This window comes from Epinephelus lanceolatus, chromosome 3, assembly GCF_041903045.1.
Source record: "Epinephelus lanceolatus isolate andai-2023 chromosome 3, ASM4190304v1, whole genome shotgun sequence".
NCBI classification, from domain to species: Eukaryota; Metazoa; Chordata; class Actinopteri; order Perciformes; family Serranidae; genus Epinephelus; species Epinephelus lanceolatus.
Window position 1 is genome coordinate 18,670,142 of NC_135736.1, and position 23,581 is coordinate 18,693,722.

General features: G+C 40.3%; 1 protein-coding gene across 1 annotated transcript; it reads right to left on the reverse strand.

Moving 5' to 3' along the window:
* Window positions 1-3,235: 3,235 nt before the first annotated feature.
* prkacab (protein kinase, cAMP-dependent, catalytic, alpha, genome duplicate b) lies at window positions 3,236-23,261 on the reverse strand. Its single transcript, XM_033624273.2, has 11 exons — window positions 22,798-23,261; window positions 19,851-19,912; window positions 18,172-18,300; window positions 15,584-15,682; window positions 11,305-11,387; window positions 10,630-10,756; window positions 8,335-8,430; window positions 7,707-7,829; window positions 4,902-4,961; window positions 4,686-4,790; window positions 3,236-4,594 (listed from the first exon to the last, which is right to left on the reverse strand). Exons 1-11 carry the CDS (start codon window positions 22,841-22,843, stop codon window positions 4,469-4,471), a joined length of 1,056 nt encoding a protein of 351 aa, XP_033480164.1. The 5' UTR covers window positions 22,844-23,261; the 3' UTR covers window positions 3,236-4,468.
* Between the last annotated feature and the right edge of the window lie 320 nt (window positions 23,262-23,581).

Here is a 23,581-nt window from a genome sequence, read left to right on the forward strand (position 1 = left end):
GTTCGTTCGTTGGCCACATTGTGCGCTTAAGGTGGACCGAAGATGGCGCCTCGGTCTCTACTACAGACGCAAATGGCATTTAAGGTGGAATTGGCTGGGTTTTAGCGCATCGGAGCGGTCTTCTTTGTTGACACTCACAATTTAATCACTGTCAAACCTGATTTTAACACAAAGAAACACTATCTGTGATCACAGTAGAAGGTTTAGTTATTGTTTTTACGCGTTATGGTGAATCAGATGGAGCCGGGTGGTCAACAGATGGGTGGATGACGGCTCCATTCCGCATCAGGCGGCAGTGATGGATGTCTCACCTCCAGGCTACAACACTCACTCTACATTTAAACTATCTCCTCATCCACAATTCACCCTTAAACACACACAAACTACTAACACGCACATCCAGGAAACACACACACACACACGTTTAGTAGAATTTTACAAGTAAAACTTTATTGGAATGATACTCATGTTGCAAAATATTACACTTCGTGTTTTTATGTCACTGTTCCCGTGACTTTAGACGCTTCCCTTTGCAGTGTGTTATTTGTGTGTGTGTATGTGTGTGTGCGTGTATGGGTGTGTGTGGCGGGGGTTAACATGGTTTACATTGGGGTCTCATTTCCCTAAAAAGTGCGACAGTATGTACCAGCATTGTGCCTGCATCGAGAGGAAGTTGTATCACTGCAAAAAACATCGAGGAGACACGGAATAATATTGTATTATAACTTCAAACATTTTGTCCATGATGATATAGTCAACATTAAACTGGACATGGAGGAAATACAGCGAATGTGAAGTCTCAACAAGTGGTTTACAACAATGTCATAATAATAATAATAATAATAATAATAATAAAAGGGTTGTAAATTAGTCCATAATAACCAATAAGCCAGCTGATCACTACAAGTAGATGTGTGTCCACCTTGCAGCTCTTGCCACCATCTATGTGCCAATATGGTTTTGACCTCAGATTGATCAATGAAATGTTCTTCAGCTGTTTCACCTCAATGTGAAAGATTATGACAAGAAGTGGGGAGCGGAGCTTTTGGTCACGAGATGATTGCCTTGTATGTGACTAATTTCTCTGATATAAAACCAATCAGTCAAAAGCTTTTCTACTGGACACTGGCTGGATTACCAGCTCGGCAAAGAGTAGGCAGCTGCCCAGGGCCCCAGATCTGCAAAAGCCCCAGATTGGTTTGTGGTAATTTGATTAACTGTAACTTCATTTGGGAATATACACTGCTAAAGCGCCATATCAGCTGACACTAGGAAGGGCCTTGAGGTGGGTCTTTAGCTCATCTTGAGGCCCTGTCTTAAAGGGGTCCTGGACCCCATCGAATTCAATGTCAGTTTACTGGTCACACCTGTGAAAAGGTGTCAGATGGCATCAACGCTTGCACGCCAACACCTTTCCCATTTCTACCATCCATCCCATATGACGTGAATATGGCATACTAGCTAGGATACCTATCTAGCTATCTATCTTGCAAGCTTTATGGAAGTGCAATACTGAATCAGCGGCCCCTCAAGACTTTGATTACTTCAGTTAATGCTGCGCTCATGTGGTGCATATTCCTAAAGTAAAGCAGCTACAAGAAGTTTTTAACTGGTTATGAAACAGTCTCAGTTTAATACTGATGCTAATACATGACCTACATAAGTTTCTATAAAGTTATTCTTCGTGCTTGTCTTCGGTCCGATTCCCCGCAAAATCAGACTGAAGAATTTATGGCATGCAGACTGGAAGCGCCTGTTTACATTTTCCCAGGCACAGTTTGGCAGTGAGTAGTGCGTAAGCTAGTTAAAATTCTTTACAGAAATTTATTTTTGATGTTACATTTCGTGTTTATGGCTGAAACTGGGGCAGAAACAGCAAAGAGAACAAAGAAAGCTAAAGGGGATGGTGATAAAGCACGGGCAAAAACACGAGTCAACCTTGGTTGGTCATTCAACAGATGGAGAGCACTGCGTTGAAAGGATTCAAAACTGATCCTGAACTGGTCTCCTTCCTCGCAGAGAGGTGTGTATTATGCCTGTTTATGTATAAAACACATTTCGATAAGAACAAACTGCTGTCTTCCACTTGCTTCCACAACAAATGCACCCGCTAGCCAGATCAAGATTTACAACAAGAGGCGGCGGTGCTCATGGGAAATCTTTATTCTGGGAAACACTACCGCTTTTGTTCAGAGGAGCTGCTCAAATCAACATGAAATGAAAGTTCCTTGTAGCTGCTTTAATTTGTGTTTTAATCAAATTACCACACAGTGAACCTGGGGCCATGAGATATTCCAGCATAGTGGTACATACACAGAGAGTGGGAGGAATGGTGGGTTCATAAAGGCCCGGGGCCCCGTAGCTGGTTAATCCAGCTGTAGACATTTGGCTACACACACCGAAAAATGATCTAAAACAGATCATTGAGTCAACACTGAAAATCCCTTGATGGTAGCTCATTTCTATTAACATTCCACATGAGTGATATGTGTGTAATTGTGTGTGTATTTTTTCATAAACACAGAATTACACAGTACAACTGAGAAAAGGCTTGTAATATTTTCCCGTATCTGAACTGTTTTGGACAGGAGGGACTCGTGTGAATCAAACATATCTGGATTTTAAAGCGATCAGAGCAAAACCAGAGCGCCCAAAATGCACCAAAACAGAGTATCTTCATTATGGTGGCACATTGAAATACAGCTATGAAGAAGGCATTTGAATGTTTGAAACAGACACTAGTGTCACTGTGTTTTATTTCATAAATCCTGAACGACCAAATCCTACACTGACCACCGTTTTGGGCTTTGCTCAAGTACTTTGCGATCACAGCTCAGGAGCTAAGGAGGCGTTGAACACTTGTGTCATGCACTTTAAACAGGCAGCTTGGACACTGTGCACTAGGATCATTTTTGTCTCTTCTCAATACTAGCTCTAGTCAATTCTAGGTGCGCTACCTTTTCCTAACTTGTTCAATGGAGCGCCAGTCGTCGTTACATCACCACCACATGAAAAACTAAATTAAACAAAGACTGTAAACACAAGAGATGGGAATAGAGTTGCTGTCACATGTAAGACTGTCACATGGAGTGTGGCCCAACTTTGCAAGTGATAAGAGGGCTGGCTGCTGGGGAAATGAACATAAACACAGGTTTCTGTAAAAGACCATAAAGCACACTATCCAGACCGCCTTCAATGACTGGTCAAAGTGCTCCGGTGACCACCAGCCAGAAGTGGTTGGAGGTAGTCTGCCTCAGGTGGTCTTCTGTAGTTGGAATTGGCAAGGGCCAAATTCAAAATGCTGCATCAACTTAAAGAGTATGTGAGCTCTGAGTGGAGACAGTGAGTGCTTTTAAGACCAAACAGAGTCGTCGAGTTAGCGAAACCAAATCTTCTGGAGTGGGAAACTGTGGAATACACTAACCAAAAGTCTTAATATTCCCTCATGTTCCTCTTAGTGCTAACCAGAGCTTTAAATTCCTAAATCTATATCATAAGCTAGTGTCTCACACGTCCTCTTTACCTGCTAATCCTAATGCTTCATGTTGATAAAATGTCTTATTAAGTGATATGTTCAAACCTGAGTTACCATTATGTTACGGTGTTCCTTCACAACACCATTAAAACTGAGATATTTACGTTCCCTTATCCAAATTTCCTTGTTTGCTGACATGATATCATTGGAGCCACTAGTATCTAGCAACATTTAAAAATTGAGTGCACAAAGCCTGGCTATGCTAACAACGATGAGAAGTATAGATGGAGTTACACAGTAAACTTAACTGACTTCTTGCCCCTTAAGTGTCATTTGTGTCTGACCGAAACTTGTTAGAGCACACGCTATGCATCATCTTCATGTTTTTCTTGTGGCTGATCATGCCAGTGACTCGATGTATGCTGTCTACGATATGAAACGCTTTCAATAATTAAAGGAAAAATGACTGCAAAACATAAGTTATTTAAGTGTCTTGCTCACCAGAGAAAGAGCAAGTTAGCCGGTTGTTAAATTTAAGAAGCTCTTGTGCGGAGTGAGACCTCGACTTGCACGACTCGATGGGCTTCATGTAATGACCGACAGACTGACTGACTGATTTCTCTGTGATGTGGCCCAAAAGTGACTGAACAATGAATGAAACAATAAAAGAGCAGGGAAGATCTTGGGTGAAAATGTGTAGAGGCAACTCTAAATAACACCCATGAATCTGAAGCACACCTTCATCATAAAGGGATCCATAAATAAGACAGACCAATAAATAAAATACAACAGAAACGCAACAGAAAAGGCAACACTGCTGGTTATCAGTCTCCTTGCTCTTTTTTCCCTTCTCTATCCCAATTCCTCCCTCTTTTTGTAGCTGGTGCTTGTGATTGGACAGGAGACGGTACTCCCTCCTTACGTCTCCCACTTGACCAGCCTACCTTTGACTCTCCCTACTTCCTTCTTTCCTCCTCTCTTCGCTCTCTAACTCTAGAACTCTGCAAACTCCTTGGCACATTTCTCAGTGAAGGAGACGCGGATCTCCTCCTCCTCGTAGTCGTCAAAGTTGCTGGTGTCGCCTGGTCCTTTGAACTTGGGGACGAAGGGAGCTTCCACCTGACGACAATTAAAAAGCCCAGTTGAGAAGTGAACTCGACAGCAGGGAGGTAAAGGCATCTGCGCAGCACACACTCACAGACAGACCTACCTTTTTCTGGTAGATGGCAATCCAGTCAGTGGTTGCAAACCACTTGTGTCCCTTGATGTCGTTCACCCCGTTCTTGAGGTTCCCGTAGCGTTTTGTTAGATCCACCTGATGATAACACCCATACATTTTCCTCACTTTTATGTCATAGTAAATTCAGGACACACAGCAAAGTAAATGTAGCCTCAACATCAGAGTGACTCAGACATGTGCTCTCACCTGTAACAGGTTCCTCAGGAGGTCCTTCAGGTCTGAACTGAAGTGAGACGGGAAACGCACCTGAGACAGAAGACGAGAAGAAGAGGAATGAAGCAGCTGTGAAGTTTGGATATTCTGAATCCCTCATACGTCTGTGTAGAAAGAGTAAGTCACCAGTGCTTCACCTCCCTCAACCAGGCAGCTCCCAGTTGTGAGTGTGTGGAATGACAAATCACAATGTCCGGGGGAAAAAGGCACATTCAAATAAATATCTATCTTTATACTTCTGCTGTTTGATATAACAGAAGAATCATTTAACTGGAAGTCACTTTCTGTTACAGCTGTGTTTATAATAGCAGGTAATGGGTGCAATATCAAGCACGGCTAAACAGACACTCAAACAGACAATTTACGAATTATTCAATGCTCATAATCTTGCAGCTTTGGACTCTTCAAAGCAGAGATGGGAGGAGGATACTGGAGAGCAGATATCGGACGAGGTGTGACATAAAGCTACTCAAAATATTTATTCATCTTCTATTTGTCTGAGACACATTCTTGTTTGACTTAAGACTGTACAGTGACTCCACTGGCTCAGAGCTTGGTTGTTGGTTGGCTAAGATTAGCAGTGATATTGATCCTGCGTGCGACAGATGTACACAGTCTTCAGCCAATTTATGTCCGAAACTATTTCATTTCTGGGATTTAATATTTAAACTTTTTCAACCATGTTTGGACGGCTGGTTGCCCCATCTATGTCCATGGCAATATTTGGAGTAACTACAAACTTCTTTGCCACCTGGCAACCATTTATAACTTTTGTGGCAAATATGGAAACTGAAAAATTTATTTAATTATTTACTTTTTGTTCTTGTCTATTGGATTTCCTTTCGCTGCTCTGGCTTTTTCTGTTTCTTCCTGGGTTGGTGGGTGGGTGGGGTTGTCTTTTTGTCCATGTTGGTTCTATGTTTGTTTGTTGATGCTTTGTGCATCGTTACTAAATTATCAGTAAAAATATATTGACACTCAAACTTTACAAACAGCAAATTCTAAGACAGTAGACATCACAGCATCGACATTGCTTATAAAACAATCTACGGAAGGTAAAAAAAAACAAAAAACAAAACTGCTTTTCATCAAAGTCTTCTAGACAAGTTTCAAGACAATTTCATGACTATGTGACAGCGTAGATTAAAATGTAGGGGAAACACCTTTATGTTGTTTGTATATCTTGGACGCACGCTGCTTTCTCAATATGCACCAATATATTCCTAAAGGTTCTGTTTTATTATATTCTTTATGATTCTCTGTGTTATTTTCATGTAATGCACTGCAAAGCTGCACTAAACTAGTTATTAGGCTTGGGTGGTACACGGTATTATGGTCTACCAGGATATTTAGAAATCCAGAATACCATCAAAAATGTAGACACTCATCTTTCTATTAAACTGACATGGAGAAGCTGTATTGAGGTGATGTAGTGCACATCACGCACCACCAGAGGTCAGTCTGCTAGTGGTGTGGATAACGTTAGCATTACAGGACTAGTACAAAGCTGGCCAGCAACTGTAGCGAGAGACAGTGGGGAAAACCAGCTTGCAGATCCAGCATATATTTTCACATCTAACTCAGGCTTAGACTTTATTTCGACCACACCAAACAATGACTTTAATGTTTGTGGGTTTTGTTTTTTTTTTTCACACAAATATCATCATATGCATTTCCCCTCAGGGGGTTTAATAAAGTATATAAATTTTACATTTAAAATTAAAATTAAATTAAATTAAATTAAATTAAAAATATACACTATACCTGGTGAAAAGTCAGAAAGGTATGAAGGTTTGAACAAACAGATACCATCCAATCCTACTTGTTGTACATAAAAACACAGCTGAACTGCTTTTTTAAATAGAAAAACTGTGGAGCTGTGTGAAGTTTTCTACTGGTATCCCTATGACTCTATGATGACTGTGAAAATAACCAATTACAATCAAAGCCCAAATTCCAAAAATACTATCCATGTTGCTCTTTTTTGCATAATATTCTCTGTAATTTTACACATAACTGTATGCAACAATACAATTATGCAAAGACAAAAAAAAAGATGTTGCCAAAGTAAAAAACACAACAACTGTTGTTTAAAACTTAAAAACAAACTCATATAGGAAATGGGACATATACTGTGTATCACAAATATATTTAATATTATAATAACAATGAAACAGAGGTGGTCATGCTTGGAACAAACAAATTAGACAATTACTTAAAGCAGCAGAGGAGGGCAGGGGAGCACTGTGCAAAGAGCACTTTTGTGTGTGTGTGTGTGTGTGTGTGTGTGTGTGTGTGTGTGTGTGTTACATTTGTCCATCTGTGTTTGCCCCCATGTGTGCACCAGCATCATACAAAGTGTGTCATACTATTAGCACAGAAAAGAGACGCAGCTAGCTGACTGCACCTGTAATGAGGTGGTGAACTGACCTTTCTTCAAAACTGAAATAAAATGACTGTCTTTATAAGCCTTAAATGAAAAAAGCCAAAGCAGTCAGCAGAGTAAAAATAGACAGAAGACAGTATTTTCTAAATTGGAGGAGTTTATCATTTCGCTTTCAAAGTGTACAGAGGCACGTTTGACCTGAAGCTGAAAAAGCAACATCTTTGTTCAATTCCAAAATGTAGCTACACTGTAAATATGAATCAGACTGAAGCAGTTTTCTACAATAAACCAGCAGAAAGAAGTCAAGGACTGCGGATGAGGGGTGGGTACTGTGAGTGTTATAAACAGATACTGAATGTAGCACAAAGTGGTCAGCAGAGAGTCAGACTCACCTTCCCTGATACGATCTTTTCATAGATCTGAATGGGCTGGTCAGCGAAGAAAGGCGGGTACCCTGCAGCCATCTCATAGACGAGTACGCCCAGCGCCCACCAGTCTACTGCCTTGTTATACCCCTGTTGGATATAACAGTGAAGGAGGGAAGTAGAGAGTCATTGTAGTTAAAACAAAATACATATTAAAATGTTTTTTTTTCAGCTTTATTTAAGTTCATCCATCTTCTTTTTTCATCTTTTTTCCCCCCAAAATTGTCTGAGCATCTCATCTACAGGTTCAGAGTTCTGATTAAAAAAGGAGTGCAGGATTTAAAGTTGATTGTGCTCTAGACGTCACTTAAACCCACATGCTCAGAGGGGTTTGAAAACCAACATGACCGAGATCAGCATCCCCAGAAGCACGTCTTTATGTCTTGAATCAATATTTCTGAAATAACAGCAACCATATGTTACCGTTCTGCCAACTCAAATGAACAACTATCCTGTAAGAAAGGTGCAGTAATGTGTTTTAACTTTGTGCAACAAGTTGTTATCACTATTTTTCCGAATGCAGAATATCTCGTTTTGAGAGGAAACACAGCTGACGGTTCAAAAGGCAAAAAAAAGGGGAGCAATGGTGGCTCACCTTGCTTAGAATAATCTCTGGGGCCAGATATTCTGGGGTGCCACACAGTGTCCAGGTCCGGCCCTTTACACGTTTGGCAAAGCCAAAATCTGTCACCTGAGAGATGAAACACAAAATAAGAGGATGAACAAAATAATCAGTGCCTGGCTGAGTTTTTGCACATAAAAAAGAAGCAGGGAGAGACAGATGATAGAGGCAAAGAGATGGAGTAGAGCATCTTGGCGAACACTTTTCACCAGTTGTAATTACACTATCGCCACTAGAGGGCAGCAGAACCTGTGCTACACAACAGCCTCAGTGCCAACACACAACTCATCAAGGATAATAGCTAATACACACCATCATCATCATGCCATCGCTTGTGCACTCTCTGGGTAGTTGTTTATATTTTCTAAACACTTCCATGTCTGTGTGACATCACAGATAAAGATGGGGCAAACATCTTTATGTTGTTTATATTTAGGACTTTCTAAATTTGCACTAATGCAGTCCTAAATGTTCTGTTGTTTGTTTGTTTTTTTGGTAATTTGTGTCTCATGTTCATGTTCAATGCACTGCAAAACTGCATGAACCAAAATACAGACCTGGACTACCTGTCTTTAAAAACTGACTGGTTGATCCCCCCCATAGACTTGTCCTTGAATCCCTATATCTCTCTGATAATTATTAAAATAACCAATTCCAATCATATCCAAAATTACAACAACAATATCCAAGTTTTCTCTCTCTCTTTTTTTTTAAATACTCGCCTTTGATTTTACACATAGTTCTTCCATGTCTCTCCTGTTACTGTATGTAACTGATACAGTTTTCCAGAGACTCACCTGTGGCAGCATATTATAACAATATCTCATATAATAATACACCATTCTATATCTATGCTCGTACAAAGAGTACCACTGCATGTCTGTGAAAGTAATGTGACACTGTGGTGACCAAAGCTTGCTTTGTTGTATCAATAACAAATATTAGCTAGCTAGCTTACATGGCTAACAGTAGCTACCATTCATCAGAGTGTGATCACTTGGCCAATAAATATTGCCAGTAAAGCTGAAACAACTGACCCTTCGCTAAGACCGTCCCTTTGTGATGGTACATTCAGGATACCTTCAGAAGCTAATGTAGCACAGAGGTGCTAACCTAGTAACAACATATGACATTTAACGTATATCTCCTTCCAACCTCTCAGAGTGACAACTATGATTGACCAGTCTGCGTTCGAGGGCAGGACATAGCGAAGGGTCAGTTAAGTCGATTTATCAATTAGTTAATTGACAGAAATTTAAAGATTGTTTTGACAATCAAGACATAATTTATGCCATTTTTAAACAAAAATGCCAACACTTAGATCAGGGGTGTCAAACATACGGCCTGGGGGCCAGAGTCATTGTGCCAAAGGGTCCAATCCAGCCCTCTAGATGACTTTGCACACCTTATGTTGATGCACATGTGGAGGCTGAGTGGTTTGAGGAGCAATTTAAACAGTGAATAAATCTCTGAAATAACTAAGTACTTTTTGTGGTCATATTTAAAGATACTGAACATTGTGAAACATATTGTCAACCAGCAGCTTCAGTACAAAATAGTCTGTATCAGACTTCTGTCTTAAAGCAATATTAGTGTAACCCTGCTGCTGAGGCACTGATACAACTTCAGATTGTAAGGCAGGGGATGACTTAACCTGCTCCTTCAACAGATTCCACTTTAGTGGAAAATTATGAAAAAAATCACATGTAATGAAAGTGCGAAGTAGACTGACTGAGTATAGAAAAACTAAGACATACTGTTGAATTTGCACATCATTTTTTGTTCGTCTTTGTTTGTTGAATGGATGAAGCTTTTCAGACTGAAAGAAAAATTTGAAGTGGTTGATATTTATAGCTTATTATGCAGTGGTTTCAGTGGTCCAGCCCACTTGAGATCAAGTTGGGCTGCATGTGGACCCTGAACTACAATGAGTTTGACACCCCTTGGCTTAGATTGTTTCAGATTGTAAAATATGAGGTCTGAACATCTTTGGCTCGAGGAAATAGAGAAGGCCATTTTTCACAGGGTTATGATTCTTTAAAGACCAAACAATTAAAACAAAAAAACTGCAGTTGACTTGATAATTAAAAAATAACTAACTTTTTAGAGTCTGAAATCTCAACAGCCACTCAGACATCAAAGAGTGCCTGACAATGTTTAACATTACTTGTGAACTCCCACCACACTCAGGACTTCATATATAAACAACCTTTTGAGTAAGCTATTGATGATCCTCTTTTATATATCACTGCATCAGGTGTTATTTACCTGTATGTAGCCCTGTTGGTCTATGAGCAGATTTTCAGGTTTCAGGTCTCTGTAGATCAGGTCCAAAGCATGCAGATACTCAAAGGTTAGAACGATCTGAGCAGCGTAGAACCGAGCGTGAGGCTCACTGTACACACACACACACACACACACACACACACACACAACACACAAGACAGAAAGAGAGCAGTTTAGTGGAGTGTACAGTACAGAACAGTGCAGAGATCAACAAAGTGAAATAAAACTGAGTAAAGCTAAAACAGACCTGAAGAGAACAAAGCTGTATAGAATAGAGTAAAATTAGGGATGCATGATACTGGATTGTTTGGAGGTATCCGATATATTTTAGTGATCATCAGGTCTCTTCTGCAGTGGAATTATCATCGTATTATACATGCATACTCTTATCCTGATGGCCCACCAGCAGATGGAGACATGAAATGAAATACTTTTCAATGTATGTAATATTCAGTCATTGAGCAAATTTAAAAAAGCATGTTGGCTGATTCTGATAGTTCATTTTAAAGCTGATTTCGAGCGACACTGATGACGTGCCGATATTATCATGCATCCCAAAAAACAGACTACAAGATCATAAAATAGAGGAGAACACAGTACAAAGCTCCACAATTTAATGTAAACTTCATATTTACTCCAGTTTTTAGAGACACTAACCTAAATCTGCCAATTCGCCGTAGATGGGAGAACATCTCTCCACCTGGTACATATTCCATCACCATGTAGAGGTTAGTGTTGTCCTGGGGAAGGGAAGACAGAGGACCTGTTACTGGCACTCAAGTGCAAACACACACACACACACACACACACACACACACACACACACACACACACACACACGATGGGCAGCAGAGCGACATGGAAACAGTATTCTGTGGGTCAGTACTGACTTTCATTTAATTTATTATCATTTAAAAACCCTAATGACAAAGTGCCAGCAGCTGCGTCTATGAAACATTGATTCAGGTGTGTTTTATTCCCACAACATGATTTGCAAATCATTACTTCTTTAGACCTTTTGATAGAGATAAATATTACACGCTTTTAGGGCTGTCATTTAAAAATGTACAATATCCAGGACCAATAAAGTGACACAGATACGAAGAGAGCTTAATTTGGAACCTTTTTCATTCAATACCCAGCATGTAGGTGGAGGCATTCAGCTAAAGTAATCCTTCCACATTTTATGTATTTTTTATCAGACACCACAGGCGTGTAGTAAAGCCATACTTTCAAATATTTTGGTGGCATTACTGCCAACTCCGTCAAGTCAAGTCAAGTCAAGTCAAGTCCGCTAGACTTCACCACACCACAGCGTAACGCATCATACTCGCATCGAAACATCATATTTCAGCTTATGAAATAATTATTCCGGCACCTTATGTCTATCAGAGAATAAAAGGTATATTGACAGAGTTAATATTGTCGGCCTACCCCTTCTCTTTACCTTGCTTATCTTAAGAGTACTGATCCCACTGGACGGCCAGAAGTGAAATACTGTGATATTCCAACTATTTGATCCAATCAGCAGGTAAGATCACCATTTAAACTCACAAAGACCAAAACCAGGCCTTGCATAGCTCAGTTAGCTTTAACCTCTACAGTTTGTCTTTCCAAATTAGCCACTGTAACTTAGCCTGAGCTTTATGAAAGGTAGCTGCATCCTCAGTGTATGTCCACTTTTGTAGAAGCTAATTTTTTGGTTTGACAGCTTATAAATTGGTGATGCTTCTAATCACACAGCAACTTTTAGGCATTTTTATGTTGTTTGCTAGCCGACGTAAATGACAATTGACAGTTGTTTGGGCAGGACTTATTTGTGCCCTTTCTTCATGTGTTGTAGCTGCCATGACAAATTGACAAATGCTTGCAGTGATTGGCTGTTTAAAAAAAAAAAAAAAAAAGCAAATAGTCTTTTTTTTCTAGATCTGGGTACAAAAAGGACTGAATATAGGTACTGTTTGACAGAAGAAGTTGTTATGGTTGATACCTTAAATGTGTCAAGTACCGATACCCAGCCCTGTTTGCTTTACATTATATTCATATTATCAAGGAGGATTTTATTCTTCACCCGTTTCTTTGTTGACACCTGCAAATACAACTTACTCTCAAATAACTCTAACTAAGCCAAGTTAACGTGTGTTTGTTGTTGACTTTTCCATCAGTGTGCAGGATGTGGCACGTGGACAGGAAAAGTCTGTTAATAGGTTTATTTGAGTCGCCCAAGAGGCATCTAAACAGCTTAACCTGAATAAGGCTGTTATTGGAGTATAGCCATCAGATGGGTTAGTCTGTACGAGTACAACCAGACACAGACAAAGCTGGGGTATGAAAATGTTGAAGAAGATAGAGATAGAGTGTGGCTCTTTCACTCTATATTTGCAGATGACATACCCCTAATAGGATTGATTGTCGATGATGATGGAAGTGATAAGATAGGATAGGATGAGACTGGACATTGAGAGATTATTGCATCAGGAATTTAAGTTAACCAGCTGAACAAACAGCAGTCGATTTTTATAATAAAAACGAACAGTCCAATTTCTGATCACAGAGATCACTATAAATTCTTAAAAGTGGTCATTACCTAGAAGAAATAACATTTTAGATGAACTTATGATTATGTTACAATGTTTATTTAGCTCAAGAAAACTTAAATTATTTATTTAGAGTGTTAAAATGATATGTTATGCTTATACATATGCAGTATATGGAACTACTGTATAGATCTCTGATTCTCTGCCTGAGCCCAACTGGGCCTGACCCGAACTGCTGAGTGTGTTGTCATTATTCCCTCGGGCTTGAATGGGGTTAGGCTGTTGCCAATTTACAGGGTTTTTTTTTGTAGTTTTTTTAAAATGAAACTGCCAGTTCTCGTGCATAAATGGCAGGAGTTTTAATGGACTGAATCAAGAGTGAAAGAGAAAGAGTGACGGGACAATGGAGATATATATAGATATATAGTGAAGAACGGTGGGAGTGAGAGTGCACGCGAAAAAGGAACAAATAACGAGAGTAAGAGGTGCTGAGAGGTAACTCCTCCTGAGACCCAAACTTTTGTTTGGTATGCATTTTTAATTTCTCCTCGCTATTTGGGATCAGAAGGACCCGGTGAGTGTAAAAAAACTTAGCTTTGTCAATGATAATTAAGTTCCAATGTCCTAAAAAAAAAAAAAAAAACATAAAAAAATAAAAAATAGTCTCAATGTCAAAGGAATACTTCCTTATTAACAGTGTCTTAGTTTGTTACTGTTGCTAAAATTGGTCAAATTTGTTGCCATATCAAACTACAAAAATTATTAATCATAACTAAACAAGTTTCGACCATAAAATGTGATCAGGTTTAGGACCTTGTACACTTTGTGTCGGGACTGGCTGCAGACTGACTTGGCAGAGATGGCTGCCATCTTGTTTTTACATGGATTAGTGTGTTGTGCTCTTACTACCACTAGATGGCACAAAAAAAAGTGTCCACGAATGAGGACAACAGGTCTCCCTTACACACTCGTTGACTCAAGCCCTAAGCCCTTACAGACCTAGGACCAATTCCATTTCTAGATATAGTTTCAATGTAGATGCTTGCAGCTGTTGGTCATGCAGTACATTTAATGTAATATACTAAATATGTTGCAATGCAATAAAAATGTGGAGTCTGAAGGAGGCAGATTGTGAGATTTCAGAGCATCTGTGAGCTGCTACTGTAATACGATTGGAAGAAAACTAGGATACTGATCATGTGTGAAGTGCCTTGCCACATTTTAGAAAAGACTATGCAGGTGGAAAAGCATCATTAGCTACTATTATTTATTTATATATTCATTTATCTGAAAAAAATTAAGTATTTTACACATTTATACAGGATCAATTATATATGGAGCATGTCATTATCAAGAGCAGCAGAAAAAGCTCAGAGACAGAGCCCCAAATCACCGATTTTTAGGGATGATTTGAACAGCAGCAACATTTCCTTTCAAGTCAAGTCAAGGTGTTTATTATCATATGCACAGTAAGGTTTCCCTGTGCAGTGAAATGTTTACTTTGTCTTCTACTTTGAATGTTGTTTTAAATACAAGAATTTAAGATATTAATAAGAAAGAAGATAAAACATATGAGACATGAAGGAAACACTGTGTACAATATACATATATATACAGTGTCAATACAAATATCAATTCAGGTTAGCTCTTAACCTGATGGAGAATTGGTCCTAGGTCTGTAAGGGCTTAGGGCTTGAGTCAACGAGTCTGTAAGGGATCCATTAGGGATTGGGGGAGTATGACCAACTGTCACACAAATGATCATGTTGTGGACAACATAGTACTTTGAGCTGCTTTCACAACTGAAGTTTTGCAGCACGGTGCTAGCAACTCATAGGGACAGTCAGAAAAAAACTGGGCGTGGCATCACATTTCCACCAAACGCCAGTTATTTACACGGCGCCAAGCATGTATGTTCACCAGTGACATTAAACCAAAGCACCTGCCTGTCGTCGCAGCCCTGCACCGTAGCGGCTGCAGATGCTCTTTGGGGGAATGCTCTTACAGGTGCGGCAGTGTTAAAATAGCAAGTTAGTGGTTTACCACATTACCTAAAAACAAACACAAATAGAGTCATGGTGAGACTCGTTAATATCCAACTAGTGTGCGATACAGGTTAATGACCTAGATTGTAAGGGTTGGTATGTTTAAAAATAACTAGTTCATGTGACCATGACAGAAGGCAGATGTGTTTATAACTCATCCAAACGTGTGTGTTGGGGTAAAACATTTATTTATTTTTCTAGTGGACGACCTTTACAAAAATGTAGACAAACAGCAAATTAAAAACTGGTTGAGGGATGGAGGGCAACCTGATGAGTGGATGGAAGGAAATCATCAACACACAACCGGACACACACACTAGTACACGCGCCAACACCATCTAAAATTCTCCGTACCTTGAACGAGTACTCTAACCGCACCAGAAAAGGAAAGCTGACGGCCTGAAGAATCCTCTTCTCATTCAGAGTGTGCTCTATTTGCTTGAGCTTCACCACCTGAGAGGCAAAGACAGAGAGAAGGAGAGTTTATATTGCATCATAAAAAATATAGAAATAAGAATAAACAGCAGCATAATCTAAATCTTTTCTTTAACATGCACATTAGCAGTCAACAGCCACTGGTCCCACACTTCTGTATAGAGAAATAAAACTATATTTTCTGTTTCCATCCAATGGGAACACACAAAAAGTCAACTAAAAGGCCCCAAGGCCACAGTACTTGTATGTGTATTGATATTTGTATTGACACTGTATATATATGTATATTGTACACAGTGTTTCCTTCATGTCTCATATCTGTTTTATCGTCTTTCTTATTAATATCTTAAATTCTTCTACTTAAAACAACATTCAAAGTAGAAGACAAAGTAAACATTTCACTGCACAGGGAAACCTTACTGTGCATATGATAATAAACACCTTGACTTGACTTGAAAGGAAATGTTGCTGCTGTTCAAATCATCCCTAAAAATCGGTGATTTGGGGCTCTGTCTCTGAGCTTTTTCTGCTGCTCTTGATAATGACATGCTCCATATATAATTGATCCTGTATAAATGTGTAAAATACTTAATTTTTTTCAGATAAATGAATATATAAATAAATAATAGTAGCTAATGATGCTTTTCCACCTGCATAGTCTTTTCTAAAATGTGGCACTTCACACATGATCAGTATCCTAGTTTTCTTCCAATCGTATTACAACAGCAGCTCACAGATGCTCTGAAATCTCACAATCTGCCTCCTTCAGACTCCACATTTTTATTGCATTGCAACATATTTAGTATATTACATTAAATGTATTGCATGACCAACAGCTGCAAGCATCTACATTGAAACTATATCTATCGTTTTATCTCCAAAAGGAGGTCTTGTTTCCGGTTCAGTTTGTTTGTCTGTCTGTCTGTCAGCAAGATAGCAGAAAAACTACCAGCCCGATTTTCATGAAACTTGGTGGAGTTGTCCAGCATTGGAACCCATTACATTTAGAAGCAGCTCTGAAACACAGCATGGATACACAAATTATTTTTCACTTATGTTAACACTGTGAGATAAGGCGTTTGGCCTTGGTGGAGGTGCTCTCCCAGTGCCTTTCTAGTTGTTGTTTTGTTTTTGCTCTGGTTATGTTCACCTTGCACCATTTATTTACACACCACTCTTTAAAGGTAACGCTGGAAAACACACCTAGCAGTGGTGAAGTGCGACCCACCGCAGTAATTTTTCTGCAGCCAGGAGGCATGTTAATCTGTTTTAGACCGGAAGAAATTCTTTGGGTTTTTTTTGTTTTTTTTTTGGTGATGCAGGCACAAAACAAGCAAACAGAAATTCTTCGTTAACATAGGTCAACATGTCACAGGAGTTACAAGACTCTGTTTACTCATTGGTTGCGGGTATTCTCTGTGAAAGTTAAGCTATACCCAACTTCTAGTTATGTTGAGTTTGGAGCAGCCACCGAAACTTTTCATTGAGATTGTATGGCAGATAGCTGCAGATCGCACTTCGCCGCTGCTTGGTGTGTATTCCGTGTAAGTGATATACATGATAGAAGTCCACCACACTGGACAGATACAGTATTTCCAAAAGGTTTTTTTCTTGTGAAACTGGAAAAAAAAGTACAAACACAAGCTGAAACATGTGTGTCACAAACATTTTTTCCCACTCCTGATAATCAAACATGTGAACATGCAGTAATTATGGTGCAAAGCAGCACAAAACAGAATGGGTCTGAAGAAGATGAACATATGAGTAGGAGGAATAGAGTCTAAGCAGGTGGCATAAAAATGGCCAATTGCATCAGCTGCTTTTATCCAGCAGACAGCAGAGTCACGGTCTCTCCAGGAGGTGCAAAGTGTGACTATATAGCAACCTAAATATATATATACACAACAGATGATCTATCCATCTCTCCATTTCTATACCTGCTTATTATTTTTAGGGTCCCAGCATGCATTTGGTCCAGCAGTTTGTTCAGGCTGCCAGCAAAAATACACAGACAACATCCACATCCACCTTCATTTTTCAGGTATTAAATTCACTCGATTAGCCGATTACCCAAAACAGACATTCCCATCTGTGTATTTTGTCTATAAAATATGAATCTATGAATATTAAGACACATGAGAGGTTTGGAGCGCACGGAAACGCAGGCACAATTTCATTCTAAATGACTCAACTTGATGTGATCTGCATAAAAACCTCAGCTCTGTCACTGCAGCCGATGTCTGCTTCAGCACAAGCAGGTTCAAAGAGGTTCAAAGGGGGCAAAAAAGAAAAGCTTGCACCTGTATTTGCGTCTGAGTCTTCACACCAGCATATAAAGAGGGGCCTTTTTTTTATCGTAACCATGAATGTTTCATGCCTTGTGAACACAATAATCACATCAGTGAAATCTCCATATTTTCTCTGACCATCCTGCAAGTGTCCTTAAATGACAGACACATTTAAACACCCTCCATCCCGCTGTGCCCAACCCCCCGACCCAGACTGACCTTCTGCTTGTTGAGGATCTTCATGGCATAATGCTGTCCCGTTTCTCTGTGCCTCACCAGCATCACACGGCCAAATGAGCCCGTGCCCAGGGTTTTCAACCTCTCAAACTGCTCCAGGCAAGCAGTGTTCTGAACGGACAAAACAAAAAGGGTTAGTTGATTTTTGTGAAAATGGGATGGTGAGGGTTGTGGTGTTGGAAGTGAACTTTTATTTTCTATTGTGCCCTACGCTCACATCGATTGCGAATTCTTTTGTAAAGGCAAATAAATGCCTGAATATATGTGCATGGTATATGTGTGTACTATATCCAGTAATCACAGTGTCTGTTGTGTAAATAAAGCATGTATATGGTTCATGGTAATATGTATATAGTGTACAATACATACAGGATTTAGATACACTGTACAGAATATACAGAGCAGTCTTATTTAAAACTGTTATGTAAGGCTGTAAATACTATTCTGATTGAGATCATTTTCATTACTACCTGAGTTAGAAAGAAAGGTACAGATATACTATACGTTGTAAAGAATACTGATACAGATCTTATTTGTATTTAATATTATCTGTGTCTGTATGATAGCAGCACACAGTGCATCCAAATTTCACATCATGTGTCCAGGGCTGGATGATTCAGTTGGGATCAACACCATGATATCAATAAGAATACTTCAGAACATTTTTTTTTCTAAATTTCTCATTACTCAAATCAGGATATGTGCAGGTACATTAATAAAAACTCATCACACACACAACATAACTTGCAGGGATAAAAAATAAGGATTGCCCGCCTGCCCGGGGCAAGTGAAATGCAACGTTGGGCTAATAAATCTAGCAACACACCTGCCCCATCAGGCAAGTAGTACATAAGAATTTAACATGTTTTTTGCTGAGTTTATGATGGAAGTAACTAAGGAGTGAGCCATCGTGATTCCTCCTCATCTCTGTTAAAAAGTGCATTTGCGCAGTACTGATCGGGCACTCGTGAGAAAATGGCGTCTGGTAAAGACAAAGTTTAACAGCTGAAGCACTCATCCTGGAAACAGGATTTTAGTTGAGTGGCAATAAAAGGGTGTGGACGAAACTCCAATTATGTATTGCGCAATTTGCAGCAACTTTGAGAGCAAGACAGATGAACTTTGTCAAAGGCGCGTCAAGTTTCCCAAAAACTGGAGTGTCACAACAGGAAGGAAGCTTCTCGCTTCCACGGCAAAAAAAAAAAAAAATTAAACAATTTGTATAGGGGCAAGTAAAATTTGACTCTAGACAATTAGATTTCTGACCGACTTGGAAAGTGGTAGACAAACATTAACGCTGCACCCTGACTTGGACAACAGGAATTTGAAAATTCTGATATTATAATCATATCTTTACCATACGATCTTAATCAAAATCATCACCCTACTCTTGCTTTACTGCACCATCCAAATACATAGAAGTTTAAATTCACCTACAGTGGTAGCAGGTACAGAAAAAAATGGGGTGGACAATAAATATAAAAAAACAACTAAAAATTCAAATGACGAGAACTGAGCAAGCAAAATCGTACACATGGCTTGATATTGTTGGTCACAGAATTGGATTGAAAAACTAATGCGAGCAAAGAAGCTAATAACAATAGAGAAAATATGTCTCGTTCTGCTGTGTTAAATAAACACAAATACATGCAGACACTAACCTGTGCAGGGTTCTCCCACTTCTTGAGAAAGTCCTCTTTGGCTTTAGCAAGGAACTCCTTGACTGTGGAAGACAAAACCACAAGAAAGACCTTAGTCGTGTGTGTGTGTGTGTGTGTGTGTGTGTGTGTGTGTTTAAAGAGTAAAAGAAACCAGAAAATAAAAAGTAGGATACCTTCTGTGTTTTCTGAATTAAATTGTAGAGAACCTGTGCTTCCTTTTTTTAGAGAAATGCAGCCCAGTCTTTGCTGTTTACATCTCGCCTACATCTTAAAAATACTTGTTTTAAATGCATGATTTTCCTTGTTTGATCATTTCTGGATAGTTACACTGCACATAGAAAGAGGACAAATTAAGACTGAAACAAGGATGACATGCTGGTTTGAAACAGCGGTAGTTACAGGGCACACAGCAGCACTGAAATCAAATTTTGTTGTGTCAAATCCATCCTAAAATCAACTTCTCACAACTAACACAGATGCCCCAAATAAGACGACATGGATCATGTGCCCAGGTGCAAAATTAACTTTTTTGTCCATCAGCCAAGTTGCAAGTGAATGTTTAAAAAAAGATAATCTACTAAGATTACCATTGTTTTTTTGTTCTGGCTGGTGAGTGAAGCAAACCTACCTGCCAATTTGCTCATTATACCATCATCTGGCTAGTGGATGGTGCTAATGTTGTACCCTGTGTGCCAGTGTGTCAAAGTGTGCAAAGGACATGCTGTTCAGTACACTGGAGACTTCTGAAGACATGAGAATGAGCCTCAATATCATTAAGCGTGATTCTGATTCTTTACATACTGCATACGGGACAATCTTTAATTGACACCCCACTGATTTTCACACAGAGGTGCGTTTAGAGTACGACTAAGCTGAGCAAACCAGTTGTACAATGTTTTCTGTAGTTCTGAAGAGAGCTTTCTAAAGTCTATCAAAATGACCCTGATGATGTCATCAGGGTTACAACAGGTTGGGCTTAAGACTAGAAATTTTGACAGAAAACCTGTGTTACAAATTGAGAGTGCGGAGTTTGTAAGATGAGGGCATTTATCATTTCATGATTAGATGCTATGCAGCTGCATTATGGGAATTGTAGGATCCATTATTTCTGAAGCTTCACTCATAAAAGGCACTAATGGTGCGTTCGTTTTGTACTCAGAGGTTGGAAATTCCCAGTTCCCAGTTGGAAGTTTAAACTCAAACGCACTCTGAGATCAGATTTCCAACTCGGAAACTCGGAGCAACCGCATCAACCCCAACTTACAAATTCAAGATGGCTGATGGCAACACTCTGCTAAGTACTGTATAGCAATTTTATCTTATTTGTTTTACATTAGGTCAGCCTCATCTGCGGCGTTCATCAGTTGGAGTGCATGATGGTTATGAAGTTGTCTATACTCCAAAAGTGCAAGGGCAACAAAGGCTTTCTTGCGGGCGTCCATGTTTTTTCCCGACTTGTCCACCGTTGTCAACTAGAATGCAAAAACTGTTGTCAACTCGGAGGTGACGTCATTCCCACTTCCCACTTCCGACCTCCGAGTACAAAACGAACGCACCATAACAATCAGAAAAGCTCGCCCTGTGCTGCTTCAATTTTGGCCGTTCTTGTTTTGAATCTGTCTCATGTGTGTCCCCAAACATTATGGAAGTGCAATATTAAACACTGGAGCACCCCTTTAAGGAGAGAGGAAGCCAAAATAATTGAAGCAAACTTGAAAATAACCAAACAACTAATCATTTACACTTAATTCACTTAGTGTAAATGACCAACTGGTTAGTCAGAATTTAAGGCATGAACTATTTCCTCCAGCAGGACAAGGGTTATTATAACCTGCTGGGAAACTATGGTTGAGTTAAGGTAACTCGTAATGCTTAACTCCCTCCAGAGCGATGCACCAAAGCCTCACCTACACAGGCAAAGCTGCTCACTGACCATGAGTACATGACATGTGTCTGTACCTGGCAGCTACCAGGTGTGACTCTGTGATACTGGACGCACTCAAGAGATTCTCAAACCATATTTCATTAAGTCTTCTCATCATCCCTGTCACCGTTTTTGAATGCTTGTTGGCAAAACAATCACAATGCATGGCTGCAGTACAGACTAATGGTGCCCAGCATAGCAAACCAATATCCAGACTATGACCTGAGTATGATTGTGACACACGTGTACCCATTCATTGTGCCTCACTGCAGCTTGAAATAAAAACTTTACATTGTATGTCATGGTAAAAACAACATCACTGGTAAATTACAGCATACTCTCATCATCCTTCATCACAGTAACCTTGCATTGGACTCACAGTACAACAGAAACACTGAGATCAGCTCAGCCAAACATGCTGCAGACTTTTATGGGTTCACGTAGATTAGATTCAGCTCACCCACACACACTTTAAGCAGCATCTCTTTCAAAAGGAGTGGAGCAACAGGCCTAGAGTGTTTGGGGGGAAAAAATTTGACATGCAGACTGTTGTGATAGTGCCAATATTTTAGTCCAGTGAATATTCCAAGATGCTTGCAGCTTACAATTGCTCTTGGTTGTTCTGAGGCTCATACAGAGATTTTGCTATGGAAACAGATCCACATCCTGCTTCATCCTGCCTCAGCATCCACTAACATCAAGTCCAAAACTGAGCAGTGTGTCATCTGAAGAGAGATTCACGTCTCATCTACATGAACACACAGTGCTACTGAATTTAAATCAATGACATCTGGGTTGTTGTGAGCTTGCAAGGCACAAGCTAATTCGCAGCAAGGACTTGTCACGGACGTACAAGTGGATCTTAATGAATGGGAAAGCAGGAATAGGCCTCTAATTAACGGTGTATGGCTTGTTATGTAAAGCTAACACAGCATGCTGTATCACTTTGTCTCTGATCATTGCATGAGGATGTAACCGAGCAGGTGCTGCTCAGGAGTGATGTGTACTGGCGACTGTACCCACCGCTTTCCATCTCGCTGCCCTTCCTGGCCGTGGGCGCGTTGCCCATGATGACAACTTGTCAACGGGCGATCCGTGGCTTTTTGGCCGCCCTACAGCCTTGTCAAGCCGGTCTTAGCTCGATTAGGTCTGACCGGTATTTCCTAAATCCAGCTGTAACAGTTACCAAGCGTTAACTCCGAGGTCTTGATCTTAAATAGCCTGACAGCTGCTGATGCGGTGCCACGGCGAGACGGTACAGTGCAGCGGGCTCACTCACTCCACGGTTACCAACAACCGGCGACCGACAGAAATTTAAATCCACGGGGAGCTACCGTTGAGGTATCTCGGTCGCTGGGGCTTCACCGGACCGCCAGGCCGACCTCGGCGCAGTTGGCCTGAACACGGAGGATCCAGTCTTCTCCTGTCCCTCCTTGCAGCCCCCTCTGAGCGAGGCCCCCCGGCTCCCCACCTCTCCCCCAGCCCAAAAAACAGCTATACCGACGGCGGGGGTGCAGTATTCTCAATCAAAACCCTGCCACTTTGCGTTACCGAACCCAGCTTTTAAAAATTAATCCTCGGCGGGGTCCGACAACGACGGGAATTCGCCCAAATCAACATTGGCCCCCTGTAGCCTCGGAGACGAGCGAGATGACGGAACTACAGCCGAGCGAACGCCCCGCCCACTCTCCAGAACCGGGGTTGATTGACAGCTGGAGCTAAGCCAAGGATTGGCCAGCTTTCCACGGCGCTGTCCCACGGAGCGCTCTGATTGGCCCTTCGCAATCCATCAACAGCAGCAGCGTCC

Excerpts from the sequence above, each read along its gene's own strand:
- prkacab (XM_033624273.2), bottom strand. The coding sequence starts at position 22,843 with ATGGGCAACGCGCCCACGGCCAGGAAGGGCAGCGAGATGGAAAGCG. Across the intron at positions 10,757-11,304 it reads CGGCGAATTGGCAGATTTAG|TGAGCCTCACGCTCGGTTCT; the intron begins GTTAGTGTCTCT and ends GTGTGTGTACAG. Across the intron at positions 8,431-10,629 it reads ACCAACAGGGCTACATACAG|GTGACAGATTTTGGCTTTGC; the intron begins GTAAATAACACC and ends TTCATCTCTCAG.